Source organism: Silurus aristotelis, assembly GCF_946808225.1.
Source record: "Silurus aristotelis genome assembly, chromosome: 4".
NCBI lineage: Eukaryota > Metazoa > Chordata > Actinopteri > Siluriformes > Siluridae > Silurus > Silurus aristotelis.
In genome coordinates this window covers 30,464,639-30,488,347 of record NC_139577.1, presented here as the reverse complement: position 1 = coordinate 30,488,347, position 23,709 = coordinate 30,464,639, and the positions used below count along the sequence as shown (strand labels likewise).

Here is a 23,709-nt window from a genome sequence, read left to right as displayed (position 1 = left end):
GGTTTGAAATCATGCATGGCACGGAAGGTTCCTCTGCTTAAACCAGCACATGTCCAGGCACGTCTTAAGTTTGCCAATGACCATTTGGATGATCCAGAGGAGTCATGGGAGAAAGTCATGTGGTCAGATGAGACCAAAATAGAACTTTTGGGTCATAATTCCACTAAACGTGTTTGGAGGAAGAAGAATGATGAGTACCATTCCAAGTACACCATCCCTACTGTGAAGCATGGGGGTGGTAGCATCATGCTTTGGGGGTGTTTTTCTTCACATGGGACAGGGCGACTGCACTGTATTAAGGAGAGGATGACCGGGGCCATGTATTGCGAGATTTTGGGGAACAACCTTCTTCCCTCAGTTAGAGCATTGAAGATGGGTCGAGGCTGGGTCTTCCAACATGACAATGACCTGAAGCACACAGCCAGGATAACCAAGGAGTGGCTCTGTAAGAAGCATATCAAGGTTCTGGTGTGGCCTAGCCAGTCTCCAGACCTAAACCCAATAGAGAATCTTTGGAGGGAGCTGAAACTCCGTGTTTCTCAGCGACAGGCCAGAAACCTGACTGATCTAGAGAAGATCTGTGTGGAGGAGTGGGCCAAAATCCCTCCTGCAGTGTGTGCAAACCTGGTGAAAAACTACAGGAAACGTTTGACCTCTGTAATTGCAAACAAAGGCTCCTGTACCAAATATTAACATTGACTTTCTCAGGTGTTCAAATACTTATTTGCAGCTGTATCATACAAATAAATAGTTTAAAAATCATACATTGTGATTTCTAGATTTTTTTTTTATGTCTCTCACAGTGGACATGCACCTACGATGACAATTTCAGACCCCTCCTTGATTTCTAAGTGGGAGAACTTGCAAAATAGCAGCGTGTTCAAATACTTATTTTCCTCACTGTATATATATATATATATATATATATATATATATATATATATATATGTGTGTGTGTGTGTGTGTGTGTGTGTGTGTGTGTGTGTGTGTGTGTGTGTGTGTGTGTGGCCTTATTGTGCCTTTTCTTCTCTTATATAAATATTTAATTGAATTAAAATACATTTTTAAATAATAACAAAATATAATACAATTGAAACTAATAATAATAAAAAAATATACAAATCCAGCATTTTATTGATTTGAAGATGAAAAAAAGAAAAAGAAAGAAAAAAAAGAGGAAAGAAACCCCCTCTCTCTTTCTCTCTCTCTCTCTCTTTCAGGGGCAGTGATTAAAGCGTGCCCTCTGTCAGGTTCACGGCCACCTTGTTCCTTTCGCCGCGCGCGACCGCGTGCGACGCGTGAGCGCGCGTTGGCGTGCGTGCGTGCGCGCGCCCGGCCGCCCGCGCCCGTTCGCTCTCGCTCTGCTGTTGCTGCCCTTTGATCCCTGCATTAGTGTTAGTTAGGGGCTCGAGACGCGCGCGCGCACTCACACACGGAGAGAGAGAGAAAAAAGAGAGAGAGAGAGAGAGAGAGAGAGTGAGAGAGAGGAGAGGAGAGCGGCCACAGGCAAGACACGGCGACTACAACAACAGCACCTCCTCCTGCTGTACCGCTCCCAACACACACACACACACACACACACACACACACACTCGGAGCGCAGGCGAAGACGGCCAGGTGCACGCGGCGAGTCCCCCCGCCATCGAGCTCGCTCCCGCGCCACATTTCCATGGCGAAGGACCTTTCCGCTTCTCGCGCCTGAGACCCACCAGGACGAGAACGAGAAGTAGAAGATAAGGAGGAGGAGGAGAAGGAGGAAAAGAAGAATGTGAAAGATCAAGAAGACCAAGACGACCGAGAAGAAGTAGTAGTAGAAGAAGGGTTTTGGTTTTTTTTTTCTTTAAAAAAATGCCCAGGAGGAAGCAGGAGCAGCCGAAGCGCCTTCCTTCTCGTGAGTCCGCTTGGTTCCTTTCTTTTTTTTCCCCTTTCATTTCTTTTTTTTTTTATTTATAAAGCGGGGTTACGGAGGTGAACGCGGAAAATAAAAACCCACCCAGGCAGCGGCGCAGCTTTATTTCACTCCCCCCGATTTGAAGGTCTGGCGCTCAGGCAGCCATGTTGTCGAGCTTCTCCAGCGGCTTCTGGAGGAAATATAAAGGGTCCCCGTTCCGCCTAAAGGTTGCGGCCCTTTACGTTAACGCCGTCGCGTGCGCGTGTGCGCGCGGCCGTGTGTGTGTGTGAATGAGTGAGTGACTGAGTGAGCGAGTGCGTCGCGCTTTTCCGTTAACACACACGCGCACAAACACACACGCGCGCGATCGCGCACGCCGCCGCGTTTCTGTTTTTATTTGAACCCCGTGCCTGAGAGAGAGAGAGAGATAGAGAGAGAGAAGGGTGTCTCTCTGCTTGCCCGCGAGAGCGCGCGCACGCACCCGAGGAATCAAAAGGAATGGGGAGAAAAGAAAAAGAGAAGGTAGCCGAGAAATGAAATGGAGAAGAAGATGAAGGAAAAAAAAAAAAACCCAAAGGGTCAGTCGGATCAGACCTAGCCACACACTCAGGGCTTCCAGCTCTCAGTTCCTCCTCCTCCTTCCTCCTCCTCCTTTTGCTCCTCCTTTGAGCTACAGCGCTACCTAACGTTAGCACGAACATCTCGCTTCTTCCAAAACACATGCACAACTTTTTGTCTGCTTTTGTTTTGCAACTTTTTGCTTCACCTCGCGCGTTTTCTTCCACCCCTCTCCTTTTTCTTGCATGGCACTGCACAAACGCACCGTGTTGCGTTGCACTGCACGAATGCATGGGGTTGCACTGCAATTGTTGCATGCTATTAGGACGCATTGCATTGCATAATTACACGAACGCATGGTGTCGAATTGCATTGCATGAGATGATTGCACGCGATCAAAGCAATCACCTGGATGAAACACCTGCCCTTGTCGTTCCTTTTTTTTCCACGGATTGTGCATACTCTTGCATGTTCCTGCTCCTCGCCTGAACCCGGGATCGCTGTAAAAATCGCGCTCTGTTCTGACCCACCTGATCAACCAGGATGTTGCATTGATCAGCTGTGGAGCCGAGGGAGGAACGTGGCGCGCGCTGGCCGCTAGAGAGCGCGTGCAGCTGCCAGACTTTATATTAGAGTATATAGTGTACAAGACTGCAACGTTTTGCTTTATTTATTTATTGCAAAAAGCACCAGAGTGCACTTACTGTGCACGTAAATAAAGCTTTGTGTGTTCGGTGTGTTAAAAGATGGACGTACTCTTGCAACCTGGCTTGCACTTCGGTGACCTCTGCGGCTTGTGTCGAGCGTCATTAAATCGTCCGTCACGTGGCTCTCGTCAAAATCACACTGCATAAAGCGCTGCTGAATTCACGCCTGAGAGAAGTCGGTGCGGCGCGGAGGCCGGGTCGTTCGAGACGCGCTATCGTTTCCATAGTAACAGGGAGTTTGGGTTACTATGGGTGTTACTGGGTGTTTCACAACATGAAATTAAACCATAAACAGATCAAAAGTAAGCGCCGTTTTTTGAGCTGCGAGTAGCTGGTGTTCATCTGAGTGCACTTGATCCTAATGTCATGACCGTCCTGCACAGTCTAGTTGAAGTTTTGCTCCATGTGGACATGGAGGTGGGCCCAGTGAGTGCATACTACATTTAGATCTTAAATTGTCGAATGTATGATATAGTTATTTAAACATAAGAAAGCAATATCATTTACATTTAAGGCGTTAGTTTGTACGTCTTCAGTATTAATGTGCAATTAATGTATGAAACCACTGATGAAGAAGTGAGTGCACCCCTCACATTTCAGCAGACTTCTTAGTATCTTCTCAAGGAACAATACTATAGAAATAAACCCTGAATATATATTTCAGAGGAGTCAATATGCAGCGTTGTGTATCTTGTATAAGAGCAGTTCAAATGTGGTGCTTCGAGTACATTTTTCTCATACTGACCACTGGATGTTCTACGTGGAGCTTCATGGTAAAGACTCTCTGAGGATTCGAGAATCAGAATTGTCGCTCTCCACAAAGACGGCAGAGGCTGTAAGAAGATCGGTATCACACTGAAACTGAGTTACACTACAGTGGTCAGGGTCATGCGGAGGTTTTCCAAGACGGGTTCCACTCAGAACAGACCTCACAAGGGTCCATCAAAGAAGTTGAGTCCTCGTGCAGTGCGTCAGGTCCAGAAGCTGTTTCAAAAAACAGATGTATGAGTTGCCGGTGCTCAGACCAAGATAAACTTGTTTAGCTCAGATGGTGTCCACCCTGGTGAGGAGAACCAAGGAAATTGCTGACAGTCTTGCATACAGTCAAGCATGTTGGTGGTTGCATCATGGTCTGGGGCTGCATGAGTGCTGCTGGTACTGGGAAGCTGCGGTATATTGATGATATTCAACATGTGACATTCTGAAGAAGAACATGACGCCCTCCGTTCAGAAACTGGGCCGAACCGCAGTTTTCCATAAAAATGTCCCCAAACACACCACCAAGATTTTGACCTTGGTGAAGGTCTCTCCAGACCTGAACCCTGTTGAGCACCTGTGGGGCATCCTCAGGAGGAGAAGCGCCATGTGTGTAACATCCAGCAGCTCCGTGATGTCATTATGGAGGAGTGGAAGAGGATCCCAGCAACAAACTGCGCAGCTCTGGTGATAACAATACCCAGGAGGATTAAAGCAGAACAAAATATTCCTCTCTGGAATTCTTGGTTGCACTTGTTTAAGCCACCTGTCAGTCATTTTTACTGTAGATCTTGTAGACGGAGCTACGTCTCGAAGGTGAGGTGTTCCGTCTGTCAAACCTGCCTTAACCTTACTGTTGGAGAGGTAACGTTTTTTCGCAGCGGGTGGGACAGGAGGAACTCCAGGGTGTTTCTGCTTTACATTCAAACCACCCTGACCATTTGTCTGGAAATGCACGAGCCGAGGTGTTTTTAAGAACGACTTTTGGACATTTTTCATGGACCCTAAAACAAAGGCGTGCTTTATAAATAGCAGCGTAGTTGGAAATAAAAACGTAGAAAAAACTGATTTCGCATTTATACGTCTTTTTTTTTTTTTTTTTTTTCGCACTTTTGTGTGTAGACAACAGTAACGCTTTTGTGCTGAAGTAGAGGGCACTGCCGATGTGATTGACAAGCTGTCAGAAAGCGTTAACATTTTAGTCCGACTGACCTGACACGGGCTCGCGAGTGAACGCCGAAAATCAGGGCTTGGAGTGTGTGTGTGTGTGTGTGTGTGTGTGTGTGTGTGTGAGAGAGAGAGAAAGATTTACCACCTTAATGAGAAATCGGAAGACATTTTCATCTCTCAATCCACAACTTCAAAGCTAAGGGTTCTACATATATCCTCAGGAGTTAACGTCAAAGGCGTTCATAAGTGATGGGACGCCCGACTTTTTCCAGCCACATGTGGATTTTTTTTTTATCCCGAATTAAAAAAAAAACTATTAAGTTTTATGAGGGGGAAAAATAGAGGACTTTTTTCCAGGTTTATTCGATTCGGGAATTTGTATGCCAAAGCTTTTACCTCAGAAAAGTTGGGAGATTGTTGGAAGGCGTTCGCATTCCACGTTTTCGCTCCCGAGTTCATGTATATTCAAGCCCATATTGTGATTGCACTCACGTGATCCTATAAACGATGAGTACTGCTGTATGCTGGTACTGGTACTCATCTTCATAAATTAAGACGGATACGTCGTTCGGGTGCCTGTGCTGTGCAGTGGTGTAAAGTGTTTGAGTAAATGTTCCTCATTACTGTGCTTCAGTCGCTTTTTTTGGCTACTTTCTAGTTTTACTGAGTAACAGATATAACTTCTACTCTACTCAACTACATTTATAAATCAATATACGTACGTTTTTGCTCCACTGTATTTAAATTGACAAAGACTCTCACAATTACATTTTGCATCTATTTATCTGCCGTGGCAAATTTATTCTTCACAAGAGCCTTTCGCCATTTTATTTGTCCATTGGATTCCATCCGTTCTTTTACTTAAAGGTTTGATACTGTCGTTTTAGTTGTTAATTAAATACTTGTTAATTTAAGGCTTCTTTTTGCTTTTTGCTTTTTTTGTTTGATCTTTGTTTACTTCTGGCAGATGCTGCTGTCTTGATCTTGGTAAATGCAGAATTGAGGTGTACAATTTGTTTGTATTTAGGAAAGAAACCTCACAAATCAACTGTTTTTGGCTTTTCACTAACGAGTAACACTATAAGTAAAACTCAAGTACGGGTCAAATCTGAAACTTTTACGCTATTAATATTGGAATTGGTGACTTCGGGGGTTAGTTTTTTAGTAAGGTATCTATACTTTTACTCAAGTTTGATGTTCAGGTACTCTTTACACCTCTGGTGATGCGCTGCAGTGGCTGAGCTGCGTTACTGGAATACCGAGTACACACTCGGTTTCACACGCTGTTGGTTATTTTCTCACACACTTCACCGGATTATGGAATCGCACTTGTGTGATCGTTACATCTGGCACATGAGAGATGGAAGAAGCAAAACCAGAGAAAAGTTTGATGACAGAGGTATAGTTGGTTTTCTTACAAATTATATCGCACCTCAGGACCATTTATATACATCAGGTAAAAAAAAAATGGTGTCCTTGAGTTTGCATGTTTTGAATGAGTACGTTTGCTTTTGCATGGTCCATTTGTAATTCCTGGCTCGATGGCCAATGGTACCTTTATCTCTGATCCTATCTTCCTACTCTTGAGTTGCCCATGACAACATCCCAGCGTCCGGCCTCGTATACGTAAAGTAGCATCTCAGACGTGAAGGTCTGGTGTGCAGCACTCGTTCCCTGACGTCTGCTCTGCTTGGTTTAGGAATGTAGACCTCATCTGTACTCGAATCCTCAGTGAGGAAGCTTGTTTGTTACAGGTAACTTCATCGCTCCTTCCACCAGCTTGCATCTTTTATAAGTCTGTGGGGGTCATGGTATCAGAGCGAAGGTCTTTAGGGAACTCCTTCGAACAAGAGAGGCAGCAAACATGATATTGCTTCCTCTTGAGTGTCTTCTTGCTCAAATGATTTGTGTATAAACTTCGTCGTGGAGTTTTATATACTCAGTGCTTTCCTTAAGGTCGAGAGGACGTGTGAGGTGTGATACAGAGGAGGTGCCATGGGATTTATTTCTTTTTTGTTTGTGATATACGACACTGTACAATATACTTTGAGAGCATTAGGAGGATCATTGGGAACATTTATTGTTTAATTATGTTTTTAAAATTTTTATTTAATTGATGATTGATATTTTGATACTTAGTATTGATATATCCTTTTTTTAATAATTTTATCTATAAAATTTTGAATCAAAAAGAACAAAAAAAAAAAAAGAAAATGTTAAAACAGGTATAAAAGAATATCATTTTTTTAAATGATTTTATTAAAATTTTAATAAAAAAATAAAAAATTTAATTAATTATTATAATTATTATTTAATTATTTTACAGCTAACGCTGGCACTCTTGATTCTTTAACTTCAAGAATTTCTCTTAAAAGGAGAAAATACTGACAATTCTGCATTTCGAGGGACTAAATGATTGAAGGATGGAAGGAATGAAGACATTTGTTAAAGTATGCTGCAATTAGATCGAATCTTTAGAAAATGTAATATTTAATGTAAAACACACACACTTGCATACACATCTGTACCCAAAAGGGGTCTAACAACTTCATTATGTTTGCCATTTATTTAATTTTATTTAATCATTCAAATTGTAATCAAACTCGATTGATTACTCAATTACTCAGTGTATTGCATTAGTTTGATGTATTTTATTTTTAAAAACATAATAAAAGCCAAAAACGGATTTAATGATGACAAATACTTCTGATAATAAAATGCTTTAATAAAAAATACAATTATTATTGCATTTTCCTCCTTCCAACTGAAATTGAACCGAATCGTTACTTTTGCTATGTTTCCACACGGACGATTTTAATTGCCGGATGTGTGCATCATGGTGGATTTTGGTGCTTGATTTGAGACATGTAGCATCAATAAAACAAATGTTTAGTGTAAAAAACTAAATTATTCAGTGGATTTTATTTATTTAATTTATTTATTATATTTATTTGCATATTTTATAAATATATATATATATATATATATATATATATATATATATATATATATATATATATATATATATATATATATGAGTAAAGAAGGACGTCGTTAATAAATATTGTGTTGAAGATTTAAATTTTGCCTTGTTTACATTTATTTATTTATATTTTTAATAAAAATGGTCAAACAGAAATTCGTGTTAACTCGTATTAACGCAATTTGGACAACCCTAATATTTATATATAGACAGAATTTTTTCCAGTACCTTTATCCAGCGCATCATAGTTAAATGGTAACGCCAGAATCACCTTCAACTCTCTTTTTCTTTCTTTCTTTCTTTCTTTCTATCTCTCTCTCTCTCTCTCTCTCTCTCTCTTTCTCTCTCTCTCTCTCTCTCTCTCTGTCTCCCTCACTCACTCTAATTTTTTAACTGGTGAGCTAAGTACATAAAGGAAGCCTTCTATCAAAAACAATCTCTCTTTGCCAAATCTTTGTATTTCCAATCTCCTCCATCTCCAAACTTGGTTTTTCAGAAAGCTTTCCCTCGCTCCTCAGTGTTTTGATCTTAGTAAATGAGAGCACACACAACGTTCGCCTCCGTGTCACGTGGAAAGCGCGCAAGAGGCCGCCGAGGCCAAGGTAAGGTCACGCGGCCTTCTTTTTTTTTTTCCCGGTTAAATATAAAACCTTTAGCTCAAGGGCCACGTCCAGCCCTCCTGGGACCGAGACTCGTTGGCGTTTATAACCTCGGCGTGTATTAATGCCGGATAATTCATTCTCTTTGATCGGGCATCGAGGTAAAAGTTCACGGCGCTTTAGAAGTGAAGGAAGAGTCTTAAATGTTTAGCGTTTATTAAGATATTTCTGAAAGCTCTGCACCAAGCCACAGAGGTTGTGGTTGGAGTGGAATGAGGTTACTGCTTTTTTTTTTTTTCCCTTCTTCTACTACTACTTCTTCTTCCCCTCTCTCTCTCTCTCTCTCTCTCTCTCTCTCTCTCTCTCTCTCTCTCTCTCTCTCTCTCTCTCTCTCTCTCTACTGTTCTTTGTCTCAGTTGAAGGCCTCCATTTTGTGGAAAACCGCAGCCCGTATCATTCTTACACCCTGACCTTTGCCATCAGCTAAAATGTCTCCCTATGGGGAGAGCTCTACCCTTCTCCTGCGCCCTTCCAAGCTTCGAGGGCATCTGCATTTTGCAAATGGAGGAACCGGCAGAGCGTTACAGGGATGCTGTATTATCACCAAACTGACGGCAGAGTGGAACGTGTGTGTGTGAGAGAGAGAGAGAGAGAGAGAGAGAGAGAGAGAGAGAGAGAGAGAGAGAGAGAGAGAGAGAAGCTCAGGACCCTACTGTAATGGTGGGTCACTGGCGCTTTTCCACTCCTATATGATTATAATGACCTTGGCTGGGGTAGGGCTCGAAAACATTGGATTAAGAGGAGAGGAAAATGAGGGGAGGTTTCCATTTCACTCTTGGCATCCGATTTGTTGGGAATATCTGCCAAGGCCCCCCCCTCCCTCCTCCTCTTTCTCCACCACTACTGACTCCCCTCCTTTTATCCTTCCATTCTCTCCACCAAAGTGATCTCTCTCCTCTTTCTCTCAGTGCGTCTCTCTCTCTCTCTCTCTCTCTCTCTCTCTCTCTCTCTCTCTCTCTCTCTCTCTCTCTCTCTCTCCCATTTCAGCTGAAGCGAATAATGATACACAGGCTTTCACTTAGAAAAGAATTAAAGGGCAAATGCGCAAAAAGGGGCGGCGGACGCTGTGTCTCTCTCCTGGACGGCCGCTTCGAGCCGCGTACAGCCAACCAGAACGCTTAGATTAATCTGGCACGCCGGACCGCCTGGCTTTCATCACAGGTGTAGTCTTAAAGGCTCCACTCCGACTCGTAATTAAAGAGAGAGGCGAGGCGGATGGTGGAGGAGGACACTTCAGAACGCCTCATCATGACACGTTAATACCGACTACACACAACCACGAAGACCAACGAACGCCGTTCGACTCGCTTCAGCAGACTATTAAACGATTTGAGGGGATTAAAGAGGGAAGGAAGGGGACTAAACACCTCAAAGTTCAACACAAAATAAAGTTTGGATTGAAGCTTAGGGAGGTGCAGTTACACATACTATTCTGCATACTATTCATACTACAGTGAATATACTCTACTACATGCTATATGTACCTACTATTTTAAATATACTACATACTGTACTAAAGATACTACACATACATTTACCTGCTGTAGTAAATATATTAGGCTTCATACTACGTGTGCATACGTTAGAAAATATACTATACGAAATGCTATATATACATATACTAAAGAAATTCTACCTTACGACAAACTATACTAAATATACTATACTACATACTTGTTGCACTAAAGATACCGTAAATACATGTACACGCTGTAGTAAATATACTGTACAATGCTTCATACTAAATGTATATACAATACTAAATATGCTATACCTGTAGATACATACTATACTAAATCTACTATACTTTACTGTAGTAAATATACTATACACTCTATTCAATATACTATACTAAATATAATATTCATACCTGCTGTAGTAAATATTCTATATTAGAGCACATATGCTCATACTTTACTAAATATACTATACCTTTGTGTACTATATGTACAAACTGCATACTATACTAAATATACCATACCTTTATGTGTACTATATTTACATACTGCATACTATTCTAAATATACCATACCTTTATGTGTACTATATGTACATACTGCATACTATACTAAATATATCATACCTTTGTGTACTATATGCTCATGCATACTATACTAAATATACCATACCTTTATGTGTACTATATGCACATACTGCATACTATATTAAATATACCATACCTTTATGTGTACTATATGCACATACTGCATACTATACTAAATATACCATACCTTTGTGTACTATATGCACATACTGCATAGTATACTAAATATACCATACCTTTATGTGTACTATATGCACATACTGCATACTATATTAAATATACCATACCTTTATGTGTACTATATGCACATACTGCATACTATACTAAATATACCATACCTTTATGTGTACTAAATGCACATACTGCATACTATATTAAATATACCATACCTTTATGTGTACTATATGCACATACTGCATACTATACTAAATATACCATACCTTTATGTGTACTAAATGCACATACTGCATACTATATTAAATATACCATACCTTTATGTGTACTATATGTACATACTGCATACTATACTAAATATACCATACCTTTATGTGTACTATATGCACATACTGCATACTATATTAAATATACCATACCTTTATGTGTACTATATGTACATACTGCATACTATACTAAATATACCATACCTTTGTGTACTATATGCACATACTGCATAGTATACTAAATATACCATACCTTTATGTGTACTATATGCACATACTGCATACTATATTAAATATACCATACCTTTATGTGTACTATATGTACATACTGCATACTATACTAAATATACCATACCTTTGTGTACTATATGCACATACTGCATACTATATTAAATATACCATACCTTTATGTGTACTATATGCACATACTGCATACTATACTAAATATACCATACCTTTATGTGTACTATATGCACATACTGCATACTATACTAAATATACCATACCTTTGTGTACTATATGCACATACTGCATACTATATTAAATATACCATACCTTTGTGTACTATATGCACATACTGCATAGTATACTAAATATACCATACCTTTATGTGTACTATATGCACATACTGCATACTATATTAAATATACCATACCTTTATGTGTACTATATGCACATACTGCATACTATACTAAATATACCATACCTTTGTGTACTATATGCACATACTGCATACTATATTAAATATACCATACCTTTATGTGTACTATATGCACATACTGCATACTATACTAAATATACCATACCTTTGTGTACTATATGCACATACTGCATACTATATTAAATATACCATACCTTTGTGTACTATATGCACATACTGCATAGTATACTAAATATACCATACCTTTATGTGTACTATATGCACATACTGCATACTATATTAAATATACCATACCTTTATGTGTACTATATGCACATACTGCATACTATACTAAATATACCATACCTTTGTGTACTATATGCACATACTGCATACTATATTAAATATACCATACCTTTATGTGTACTATATGCACATACTGCATACTATACTAAATATACCATACCTTTGTGTACTATATGCACATACTGCATAGTATACTAAATATACCATACCTTTATGTGTAATATATGCACATACTGCATACTATATTCAATATACCATACCTTTATGTGTACTATATGCACATACTGCATACTATACTAAATATACCATACCTTTGTGTACTATATGCACATACTGCATAGTATACTAAATATACCATACCTTTATGTGTAATATATGCACATACTGCATACTATACTAAATATACTATACATGTAGATACATACTATACTAAATCTACTAAACCATACACCATACAATTCATACTGTAGTAAATATACTACATACTCTATTTAATATACTATACTAAATATAATATGCATACCTGACAATTTATTTTAAAGTAATTTAATTCAAACGGCGACAATGAATATTTGCTTAAAAAGGCAAAATTATTAGGACACCCGATTGTTCCACACGTCCAGCTTTCCCCCAAACTGCTACCACAAAGTTGGACAATTGTATAGGATGTCTTTGGATTTACAAATCTCCAGAAGCACACGTGAATAAAAAATCTTCTCAGAAGAGTGGAGGATATTATAAGAGCAAATAGAGACTAAATGTGGAATAGGATGTTCAAAAAGAAAATATATACCAATCTTATGGTCAGGTGTCCACAAACTTCAGTTACACAGCCAAGGTCTCTGTAGCATCAGTGTCTCATCGTACAGCATGCACTCCGGTGACGAGCGCATGTCGAGCCTCTCAGCTGCCTCACATCTGCTCTGGTTTCTTTTGCTTAGAGTAGAGCAGTTTTCCTTGTTTGTGTAATTCGGGGCCTCGAGATTATTTTAGGCTCGGAGCTCGGCTTCTCGAATGTTTCGGGGCTGAAATACAGGAAGCCGCGAGGTCGTATATACGACGCGTTATAGAAACCACTTGACAGTCGGAAAACGCCTTAAATAACTCGAAGTCTGCCTATTTGAAAACACACTTCGCAGGAGTCGTCCACCCACCTCGCAATCAAAGCTCATGACCGAGTCGGCGCAACCACCGAGAAGCATTATCTCAGGATGTTATGCAACAGCCTGGCGTTTGACACGGAACAAAAAACACACACACCACCAAAGCACAGTACCCGAACAGGGGAACGATTTCCTGCATGTCGACAAGTCTCAGCCCTATGGCTAGCGACGGCCCCAGACAGAGTAATAACCCCCTCACAGGTCTTGTTCTGGCATGGATTTATAAAGAACACAGAAAAAGAGAGAGAGAAATGGAGGTGCTTTCCTCTTTCGTTGTACTGCACAGGCATGTCCAGGCTCTGTGGTATGGCCTTTAATGGCCTGCTAACGCTAACCAATGACCCGTCCAGCAAAGAAAGACAAGGGACATGATTTATTAGCAAGTGTGTCTATGGCCATCTTAGTGTTGAGGAAGGGAATTAAGAGAAAGAGATTAGTATTATTTCAGGATTGTGGGCTTCCTGTACATTATTTAAAATATAATGGATTTAAAGCATTGCGTCCTCGAGGTTGTTTTTTTCTTTCCCTCTGCCTTTTTGAAACTCTGCTTGCTTGTAACCTGTATTGGAAAAAAAAACATCGCCCTTAACCGTATGTAATAGCAGCGTTATATTGTGCACTTTCAAAACATTTTAAGTTGTTTTTTTTTTTACCTCCTGCCCAATCTGATTGCAGCTTGAAGGCCAGGGAGAGAAACATGGTGGCGGTAGTACAGGTGTAATTTACACTGCAGAGGTTTGTTTTGCGGGTCGCCCATCCGATCGGGTCTGACGCATGTCCGAGACACATCATTCAAGCCTGGATCCTGTTCAAGCCTTGCAAGATCCTAAGATGGCCCGAGATTTGGCCTATATTTGCTGTGTATGTAGTGTTTCTAGTAAAAGTGGTTAAGGCATTGGACTACGCTTTTACCAATGGACATTGTCTCAGAGCATCTTTACACATATAATGTGGTAAGAAAGAATGAGTAAGATGTTTTTTATAAGTGTAAGTTTGTTCCTAATGAGCGAGCTGGTGGTAACTGTGGTGAAGGAAAAGCTCCCTGAGATGGCATAAGGAAGAAACCTTGGGACTCACTGCTAAGCCTCTGAGGAGCGTCCTTAACCCCTTTGCTTCTCAGTTGTACGAATGAGAAAAATGTACGTCGCTCTGGATTAATGCATCTGTGAAATGGCGTCAATTTATGTTTTACCAACTGAACCAATAAGTTTGTCCGATAAGTTCCTCAGTATTTGTCTAAAAGCAGCCTCACGGTCCCCATCAAACATTTGTAGCAAAAAAAACAACTTCTCAATCAATCAAAACGGCACATAACGAATATCGAACAGTTTCTATCGTTTGGGACGTGTTGTCTGATTAAAACCGAATCTCTGTGGGATACATGTGTCTCATTCTGCAAACACGGCGGTGTTCATGACGAAGATAAAGCATATACGTAAATTTAAAGCTTCTGGTTTTATATCAGTGGCCAATTGATCAGTTCTGCCAGTGAAACCATGAGTACTGTAGGTGATCTAAACCACAGCCACTACATTCTAAGTAGATTTTTAACATATTTATCCTTCTGGTGAAGAATATTTAAAAAACTATACTTATAATGCTTTCTTTTCTCATCTCCCCTTTTTTATTTTTCAGTGTGAAGCACATTGTAGTCAAAATCATCCTGCATAACGGGCACTAAAGAAAGGATACAGGATGTATTTTAATATTAATGTTAACATATTAATAAGCAAATAACTTTATAACTTTATGACCACTTGCCTTGTGTTGGTCCCTCTTTTGCTGCCAGAAAGTTTTTTTTTTTTTTTTTGCAAGATTTAATTAAAAAAAGTAAAGAAAAAGAAAGAAATTTGTGTATTTTTTTATTCAGCAAAATATATATTTTTGTAGAAACTAATTTCTCACGTTTGTGTTTTTTCTTTTTGTATAAATTTTTTTTTCATGGGCAAAGTTCCAGTTTTTTTTTATTTTTTTTAAGAGATTAAGATTAGGTATAGATTTGTGCTGTGTAAAAAAGAAAAAGACATTTCAACATATAATGCAATAAACACAAAAATATATACAGTACAGACCAAAAGTTTGGGCACACCTTCTCATTCAAAGAGTTTTCTTTATTTTCATGACTATGAAAATTGTAGATTCACACTGAAGGCATCAAAACTATGAATTAACACATGTGGAATTATATATGGAATTATATACATAACAAAAAAGTGTGAAACAACTGAAAAATGTCATATTGTAGGTTCTTCAAAGTAGCCACCTTTTGCTTTGATTACTGCTTTGCACACTCTTGGCATTCTCTTGCTGAGCTTTAAGAGGTAGTCACCTGAAATGGTCTTCCAACAGTCTTGAAGGAGTTCCCCGAGAGATGCTTGGCACTTGTTGGCCCTTTTGCCTTCACTCTGCGGTCCAGCTCACCCCTAAACCATCTCGATTGGGTTCAGGTCCGGTGACTGTGGAGGCCAGGTCATCTGGCGCAGCACCCCATCACTCTCCTTCTTGGTCAAATAGCCCTTGATGCCTTCAGTGTGACTCTACAATTTTCATAGTCATGAAAATTAAGAAAACTCTTTGAATGAGAAGGTGTGTCCAAACTTTTGGTCTGTACTGTATATATAATATAATATAATATATATATATATATATATATATATATATATATATATATATATACAGTACAGACCAAAAGTTTGGACACACATGGTGTGTGTCCAAACTTTTGGTCCGTACTGTACCTAGAAAAAAGTGCATTAGAAGAGAAAATTATCACACAATTTTTTTACAAATAACTTTTTTCTGCAGAAAACCTTAAAGAAATTGTCGTACAATTAAAGGAAAAAAATTTCCCATTTAGATTTTTAAATTTTGTTTTATTTCCTGTGCTTTTTCTGGAATGCTTTGGATGCACAACACATAAAAGCAGACATTCAGCACAAAATGTAGAGAGATTTAGATTTTTTTTCTAGCATACAAATAGCGACTCGGGTCTAATTGTATTTGTGGATATGCTCGATAAATAAAACGAGGCACAGTGTCATTAATAAAAAAGGAGTAACTGTGATGTAATACGGATACCATGTCCATATATGGAGTGTCACAGTTTCACCTCAGAGACATGCTAAGCGCTACATGTGGAGGATTGCAGTAGAGTTCAGTTGTGTCCCAAATGCGACTTCCTGTTTAGTCTCAAAAGTTTGTGGACACCCGACCATCAGATTGGTATGTGTTGTTTATTTATTTTTTAATCCCTTTCCATGTTGAGTCTCCGATTGCTGGTATAAGAACCTCCACTCTTCTGGGAAGATGTTCCACCAGTAGACATTGTAGATATTTGTGTTAGAGGTCGACCGATATGGGTTTTTCTCTGGCCGATGACGATACAGATATAATTTGTTCGGAGTCGAGAAAAAAAAAAAAAAAAACGCTCCGCGATGCCAATTAATTTTTCCAAGTGAATTTCACTTTTTATTTTGTACATTATTGTATCCAGTATTTCGGGTTTGGTTTAGCATATTTTATTGTTTATTTGATAGTATTTATAGCTCTTACATTATACGCGTAGTCAATAAGGAACACAGTAGCAACTTACGAACAAGTCCCTGGTTACGAACGTTCGTTCAGGACGTAACTCGTTCATAAAGTTGGAAGCTTCTGTATTTTGAAATCCAGGCAGCCGATTATATATATATATATTTTTGGTCCTGGTATGTTTGCCCGATTTTCGAATACTGAATTAATAAGACGTGCTGGAGAAAATTGCTTAAATGAAAAGTTAGTTGATCAACACAAGCCTCTTCAGTCAGTACACTGGTTACCAGGTTTGTACCTGTGCCTACCTGTAGCCTAATCTAAAACTTACTCTCATTCTTTCTCTCTCTCTCTCTCTCTCTCTCTCTCTCTCTCTCTCTCTCTCTCCAAAAGCAGCATCATATTAAATATATAAGACTAGATTAAGAACGATTGATTAGAACTTAAAGCCCAAGCTGATGGTCGGCCACCGGGGTGTGTGTGTGTGTGTGTGTGTGTGTGTGTGTGTGTGTGTGTGTGTGTGTGTGTGTGTGTGTGTGGTGTCATTTAGAGTGTCTGTTGGCTTTATTTTCTTCCGCAGCGTTGGCTCTTCTCGGATGGCATCAGCTGTTTCTCGGCTGATTCTGCATGTTGAATCAGCGGTGGAGCTCATTGGCGAGAAAGAGAATCCGATTGGCTAATTAGCTTAGCGAGTGAGCACACGCAAAAAAACAAAACAAAAAAGGAACAGGATTGTTGTCGTTCTTGCTTTTGCCTTTGCAACTTAGCAGACATGATCGAAAAGAGCTGCACAAATCCGTTAGCGATGATCGCGGGTTAGGAATGAGATAGATATGTTCTCTCACGTATCGCAAAACATACATGTGAGGTTTAGTGTCTCAGATGCGCCTGCTTAATAATCGGCCTAAATTGCAGCACAATTGGTGCCAATAAATTTTAAAAAATGGCAAAAATCGTCGGCTGATGAATCGTTAAACCTCTAATTTGTGCTCATTCAGCTACAAGGGTGTTTAGTAGTGATGTAGGTGATGTGAGGAAACCCGGGTGATGTAGGTGAGGTGAGGAGACCTGGGGTGCAGTCAGCATTCACATTCATACCAAAGGTGTTCAATAGGGTCGGAGCTCTAGAGCACGAGATCTTCTACTCCCAACCCATGTAAACCATAATCTTCATGGAGACGGTTTTGTGCACAGGAGGGCTTTGGGTTTGGGTCTCCTAATATAAGTGAAGGGAAAATTTCATGCTGCCACATCCCAAGACATCTATACAGTCATGTGGCTCCAACTATGTGTTAACAGTTTGTGGTGGAACCACATATGGCTGGAAATATTGTGCCACTTCTTTTTTTTTTTCCTTCTGATTCACAGTGAAGAAACTGGTTGTTCTGGCGTGTACACGTGTTCTACTCTAGTCATGTTTAACACTCCTGTGGGTTTTTTGTTTTGTTTTTAATTGTTGCTGTTGTTTGAAACAATCAAGAGTGTTTTTATTGATAAAAATAGCCTCCATCACAGGATTGTGTGTGTTTTACGTGTTCTCTTCGTCTCCGAGCTTCGCTGTGATTTCCCCTGGCTAAACATAATCTCCGGCAGATCTCACGCGCGAGCGCCGAAAGTCCACACGTGAGGAAGCCGAGGCACCTTAATGAGTTTTACTAGCATTTAAACAGCTCCGCTCCAAGCCCTCTTTTGCCCTTTTTTTTATTTTTTTATTTATTTATTTTTTTTACTTGAGCCACGGTCCGTTTATGACTGAGAAGATTAAAAGTGGCAGCGGCGCGAACAGACACGGAGCGCCGGCAGGTTTCAAGGGAGGCGATATATCAAGCGGGCATGAGTCGAAGCGTTTGGCCGGCGTACAGAAAAAAAAAACCCAGGAGTTATGCCCATGATGCGGAGTCATGTCTGATAGAGAGAATTTACGGCCTTAAAACCGCAGGGGTTCACCTGAAGAAGCAAAAAAGCGACGCGAAACAGACGGCAAACGTCCTTCCTGCAGATACGCAGCCGCTTTTTTTGGCATTTCTGCATCTCCATGCCCTTGATACACGAGTCTGCCGTTCATTTGGTCTTGTTGTACAAGGACAGGGGGGGATTAACGGCAACATCCCCCCTCACCTCAACACGCTTTTAAGTTTCTCGGAATCATTTGTGACGCTAGACGTCGACACGTCCGTCGTCAAGTACGCTTTCACGAACAGAAGGATATTTTAAAAGACGCACGAGCTTGTTGGCGTGTCGTACCGCATTCTGATTGACAGGAGACTTTCCCTGGTAACAGGAGAAGCAGGAAAGAAAAAACAGCAGAGCTTCCACATGGCTTCGTAGCTATGAGTCACAAGCATGCAATAGTGCGTTCCTAAATTTTTTACATATTTGTAATAAGATCGACTCTATGTTGACAAAAGTATTGGGACACCTGACTTTTCCAGCCATATATGGTTCTTCCCCAAACTACTGCCACAAACTTCAAGACACTATGTACACAACAATGTACCCGACAATGTACACAAAACCACCTCCATGAAGATATTAGTTGGAGTGGAAGATCTTGAGTGGCCATGCACACGTTTGAGATAAATTGGAGCTCAGGCCTCCTCACTTTACCCACATCAGTACCTGACTTTACTAACGCCCCTATGGCCTCATCTCCACAAAATCTAGTGGAACGTCATCCCAGAAGAGTGGAGGTTCTTATAGCAGCCAATGTAGACTGAATGTGAAATACCAATCCGATGTCCACAAGCTTTTGTCCATATAGTGTGAGACTAAACAGGAAGTCGCATTTGGGACACAACCGAACTCTACTGCAATCCTCCACATGTAGCGCTTAGCATGTTTCTGAGGTGAAACTGTGACACTCTATATATGGACACGGTATCCGTATTACATCATCGCAGTTACTCCTTTTTTATTAATGACACTGTGCCTCGTTTTATTTATTGAGCATATCCACAAATACAATTAGACCGGAGTCGCTATTTGTATGCTAGAAAAAAGCAAGTGACCTCGAAACTGAGGAAATGAGCTGAGATTTAAAAGTCTGAAAAGAAACTCTATAATATATAGTGGAACAACTTCCCAGAAGAGCGGAGGTTATTATGAAAGCAAATGGGGACGAAATAGGATGTCGATGGGGTTCTCATGGTCAGGTGACCACAAACCTTTGTCCATATTGTGTATCACGCTAGATAACACATCACAACAAAATAACAAATCCAAACACATGGTGAGTTGTGTTTTGTTCTGTATGTGGGATTGTGATGGTGCAAGGTGAAGATAAAACTGGTTCGGACCTCAGAAAAAAACATGAGGCCCAGTGAGAGAATCACCACTGATGTTTGAGGTTTTTATCAGGTTGCTTGTAGTGAACAAAGTTGCTGTGGTTCAGCAGATGGAGCAGTTTGGAGTCTAATTTCAATGTCGGTTTCAGAGTGGTGCCCGAACCCAGCGCATACTCATATCCTACAAGTCGTGTTTTTTTTTTTGTTTTTTTTTTTTAAACCAATCTAACCCTGAATTCTTTCCAATCAATTATCTACAGCATTTGTTTTCTAATTTCATATGTTGCAAATCTTGAATACTGAAAAGAGTGAAACTGTTATATAATGTTATTCTGAAGGCTAGGGCTTTATAAGAGGAGATCTACGTATTAAATCGCGTTTGGAATAAACCATGTGCTTGTAAAAAAAAAAAAGAAAAACAGCAGAGATGCTCTTTTTATTTTATATTTTTAGTCCTCCGACTTTTCCAGTTCCGACTTCCTGAAAAGATTAGGCTGCCTGAGACCTTTGCACACAACTGTAGGTGTTTCTGAAAGTGAAGGAATGCAAAACCAGAGATCGTGTTCAGTAAGTAGGCAGATATTTCATCCAGCTGCACATCTCGAGCAACACGTTCCAAAACAACAAGCTGCTGCTTGAACGGACCGTGATGACCTGCTATCCTTCTTGCCTTTCTGTTTCTTTCTTTCTTGCTTTCTTTTTTTTTTTTTTAAGCTGTGATGGATTGATGCTTATTGCATTAGGGGGCAATAAATGGGTAACTAACAATGGTGCATTCCTCAAATGTTTTTTATTCTTTTTCATTTACAGAGCAATAAATTAATAATACATTCGGATGCAGGTTATTGGTCAGTCGGTTTGGTCATGTCATGTGGACACTATATGCTTTTTGAACATCCACTTTCACATTTCGTGTGCATTTGCTTCAACCTCCACTCTTCTAGGAAGATGTTCTACTAGATATTGGAGTGTGCTTGTGGAGATTTGTGGGGATTTATTAAGCTACAGGGGTGTTAGTAAAGTCAGGTGCTGATGAACAGTTGAAGTGCACTGGGTGCGGTCATCGTTCCAATTCATCCCAAAGCTGTTCAATAGTTAAGGGTTAAAGTTAGAGCTCTACAGCAGGAGATCTTCCACTCCAACCCATGGAAAGCATATCTTCATGGAGCTGGCTTTGTGCACAGAGGTGTTGTCATGCTGAAACAGGTTTGGGTCTCCTAGTTCAAGTGAAGGGAAAATGTTATGCTAGATATCCATAGACATTATATACAATTGTGTGGCTCCAACTTTGTGGAAGAAACCCAAGTGCCTGTATATGCATGCACCTTCTTCTCCTTTGTCATCGTCTTTAGCTGTCTCCAGAAGCCCAGAGAACCTCAAGGTCCAAAGTTGTGGCATTTGACACATTAGTGCTTGGCCCCCTAAATGTGTCTCTGCAATAAAAGGTCTGTAGATACTCAATTGTTATTCTACCTTTTCTTCTTCTTCTGTTCAGGATGTCTGTGGCAGCCCATAGAACTACCTGTTCAAAAGTTTTTAGCATACTGGTTGGGGAGGGTCTGAAACATTCTGACCAAATTTGGACCAAGTGATAAAAACACACTTTGGCCCCTGTCCGGTTAAATTCTGAGCCTAATATGGAAGTAGGTGTAGTGTAGTAACTTTTGAACTTTGCCCTGATTTTAAGGCTAAATGATGCTTTTGCCAAAGCACAGTTTTCACACGCTTGCTAGCATACTGACTAGCACTAATAGCATTGCATTGGCAGAACAGACAAGCACACATGCAAACATTCTCCTTCTTTCTTGCTTCAAGACAACATTTCCCATTTAATTCCATTCATGCTATAGAATCATAGATTTGTATGTACTTTTGTGTTACAGATTTTATAGTTTTTAAATATTTGATAGAATGGTTTTTAAAAAATAGATTTTTTGGGATATTCAGATTTTTTTGTGGGTATTTTAAGAATTACTTTGGTTGTGCTGCATTGTAGCAATCCCGTAGAGTCCCGTATCATATTGGTATCGAGCCCCCCGAACTGTGTCCCTGCTACCCGATTGTATGCAGGCTCTCGAATCATATCCAAGCTCCTCTACTGAAGCAAAACTTCCGTATCGTATCGATGATGCTCTCGTATTGTATCGAGACTTCAAAATTGTATCCAGGCTCTTGTAAATTAGCAAGGCTTCCAAATTGTTTCGAGACTTCCTTATTACATAAAGGCTCCCTAAATTTATCAAGGCTCTTGGATCGTAGCACGGCTTCCAAATTGAATCGAGGCTTCCGTATCACATAAAGGCTCCCTAAAATGTATTAACTCTTTTGGATCGTAGCAAGGCTTCCAAATTGTATCGAGGCTCCTGTATCCAATTAGGGCTCTTTTTTTCGTAGCAAGCTTCCAAAAAATATATCCAGGCTGCCATATTAAATCGAGGCTCCTGTATTATATTGAGGCTCTCGAATCATATTGAGGCTTACAAATTGTATTAAGGCTCTTGTTTGGTATTGAGGCTCTTGTACAGTGTCGAGACTTAGCTTCCGATTTGTTTTCGAGGCTCCTGTACCAAATCAAGGCTCCTGTATCATATCGAGGCTCCTGTTCCAAATCGAGGCTCCTTTACCAAATCAAGGCTCCTTAACCAAATCAAGGCTCCTGTTCCAAATCGAGGCTTCTGTATCATATTGAGGCTCCTTTACCAAATCAAAGCTCCTGTACCAAATCAAGGCTCCTGTATCATATTGAGGCTTCTGTACCAAATTGAGGCTCCTGTATCATATCGAGGCTCCTGTACCAAATCAAGGCTCCTTTACCAAATCAAGGCTCCTGTTCCAAATCGAGGCTCCTGTATTATATTGAGGCTTCTTTACCAAATCAAAGCTTCTGTACCAAATCGAGGCTCCTGTATCATATTGAGGCACCCTGATTTTATCGAGGCTCTCAAATTGTATTGAGGCTCCCGAATTGTTTTGAGGCTACCGTATGAAATTGAGGCTCCCGTATCATATCGAGGCTCCTGTATCGAATCGAGGCACCAGTATCGTATCAAGGCTTCCGTATCATATTGAAGCTTTCTGCATCAATTCAAAGTTCCTGTATCGCATTGTGTCGAATTGTGCATTACACCGCTATTAAAGCTTCATTACAAAGCGTGACAAACAATGATGTAATGTCAAGAAATGACAGATGTGAAATACAGATTGCTCGGCACAGGCGTGGATACCCTGGACAGATGCAACATTATGATGTAATCAAAAACATTCCAAACATCTGCCATGCAAATCCACTGAAGAAAACAAACCCGGCTTTACAAACTGGCACTTCAGGATCTTTAGCTACACTTCCAGAGAGCCGTGTTGATGCTGCTGCCGGTGTGTGTGTGTGTGTGAGTGTATGTGTGGTGTTGTGCGTATTTCGGGCCTCCCGACTCATCCCGCCTCAGCTCCATGACACTGGAAGTCTCAGTGACACCAGGCTGCTTTGTTTTGTTTTTTTTCCCTTCCTTCCTTTCTTCCTTCCTTCTTTCCCAGCCAGGACGTTTCAGCCTCGTAGCGACTTCGAGCCTGAACACAGCCT

At 40.2% G+C, this 23,709-nt stretch overlaps 1 protein-coding gene across 5 annotated transcripts in view; it reads left to right on the top strand.

Annotated features, from left to right (window-relative positions):
* Window positions 1-1,126: 1,126 nt before the first annotated feature.
* znf827 (zinc finger protein 827) overlaps window positions 1,127-23,709 on the top strand; it is a 122,075-nt gene continuing 99,492 nt past the window's right edge. For 3 of the 5 annotated variants that reach the window (XM_083538577.1, XM_083538575.1, XM_083538578.1), the window contains exon 1: window positions 1,127-1,891. In XM_083538577.1, the coding sequence (XP_083394703.1) occupies window positions 1,849-1,891 (43 nt within the window). In that variant the 5' untranslated portion in view covers window positions 1,127-1,848. The remainder of the gene's footprint in view (window positions 1,892-23,709) is intronic. The other 2 variants (XM_083538576.1, XM_083538579.1) reach the window with 1 other exon arrangement.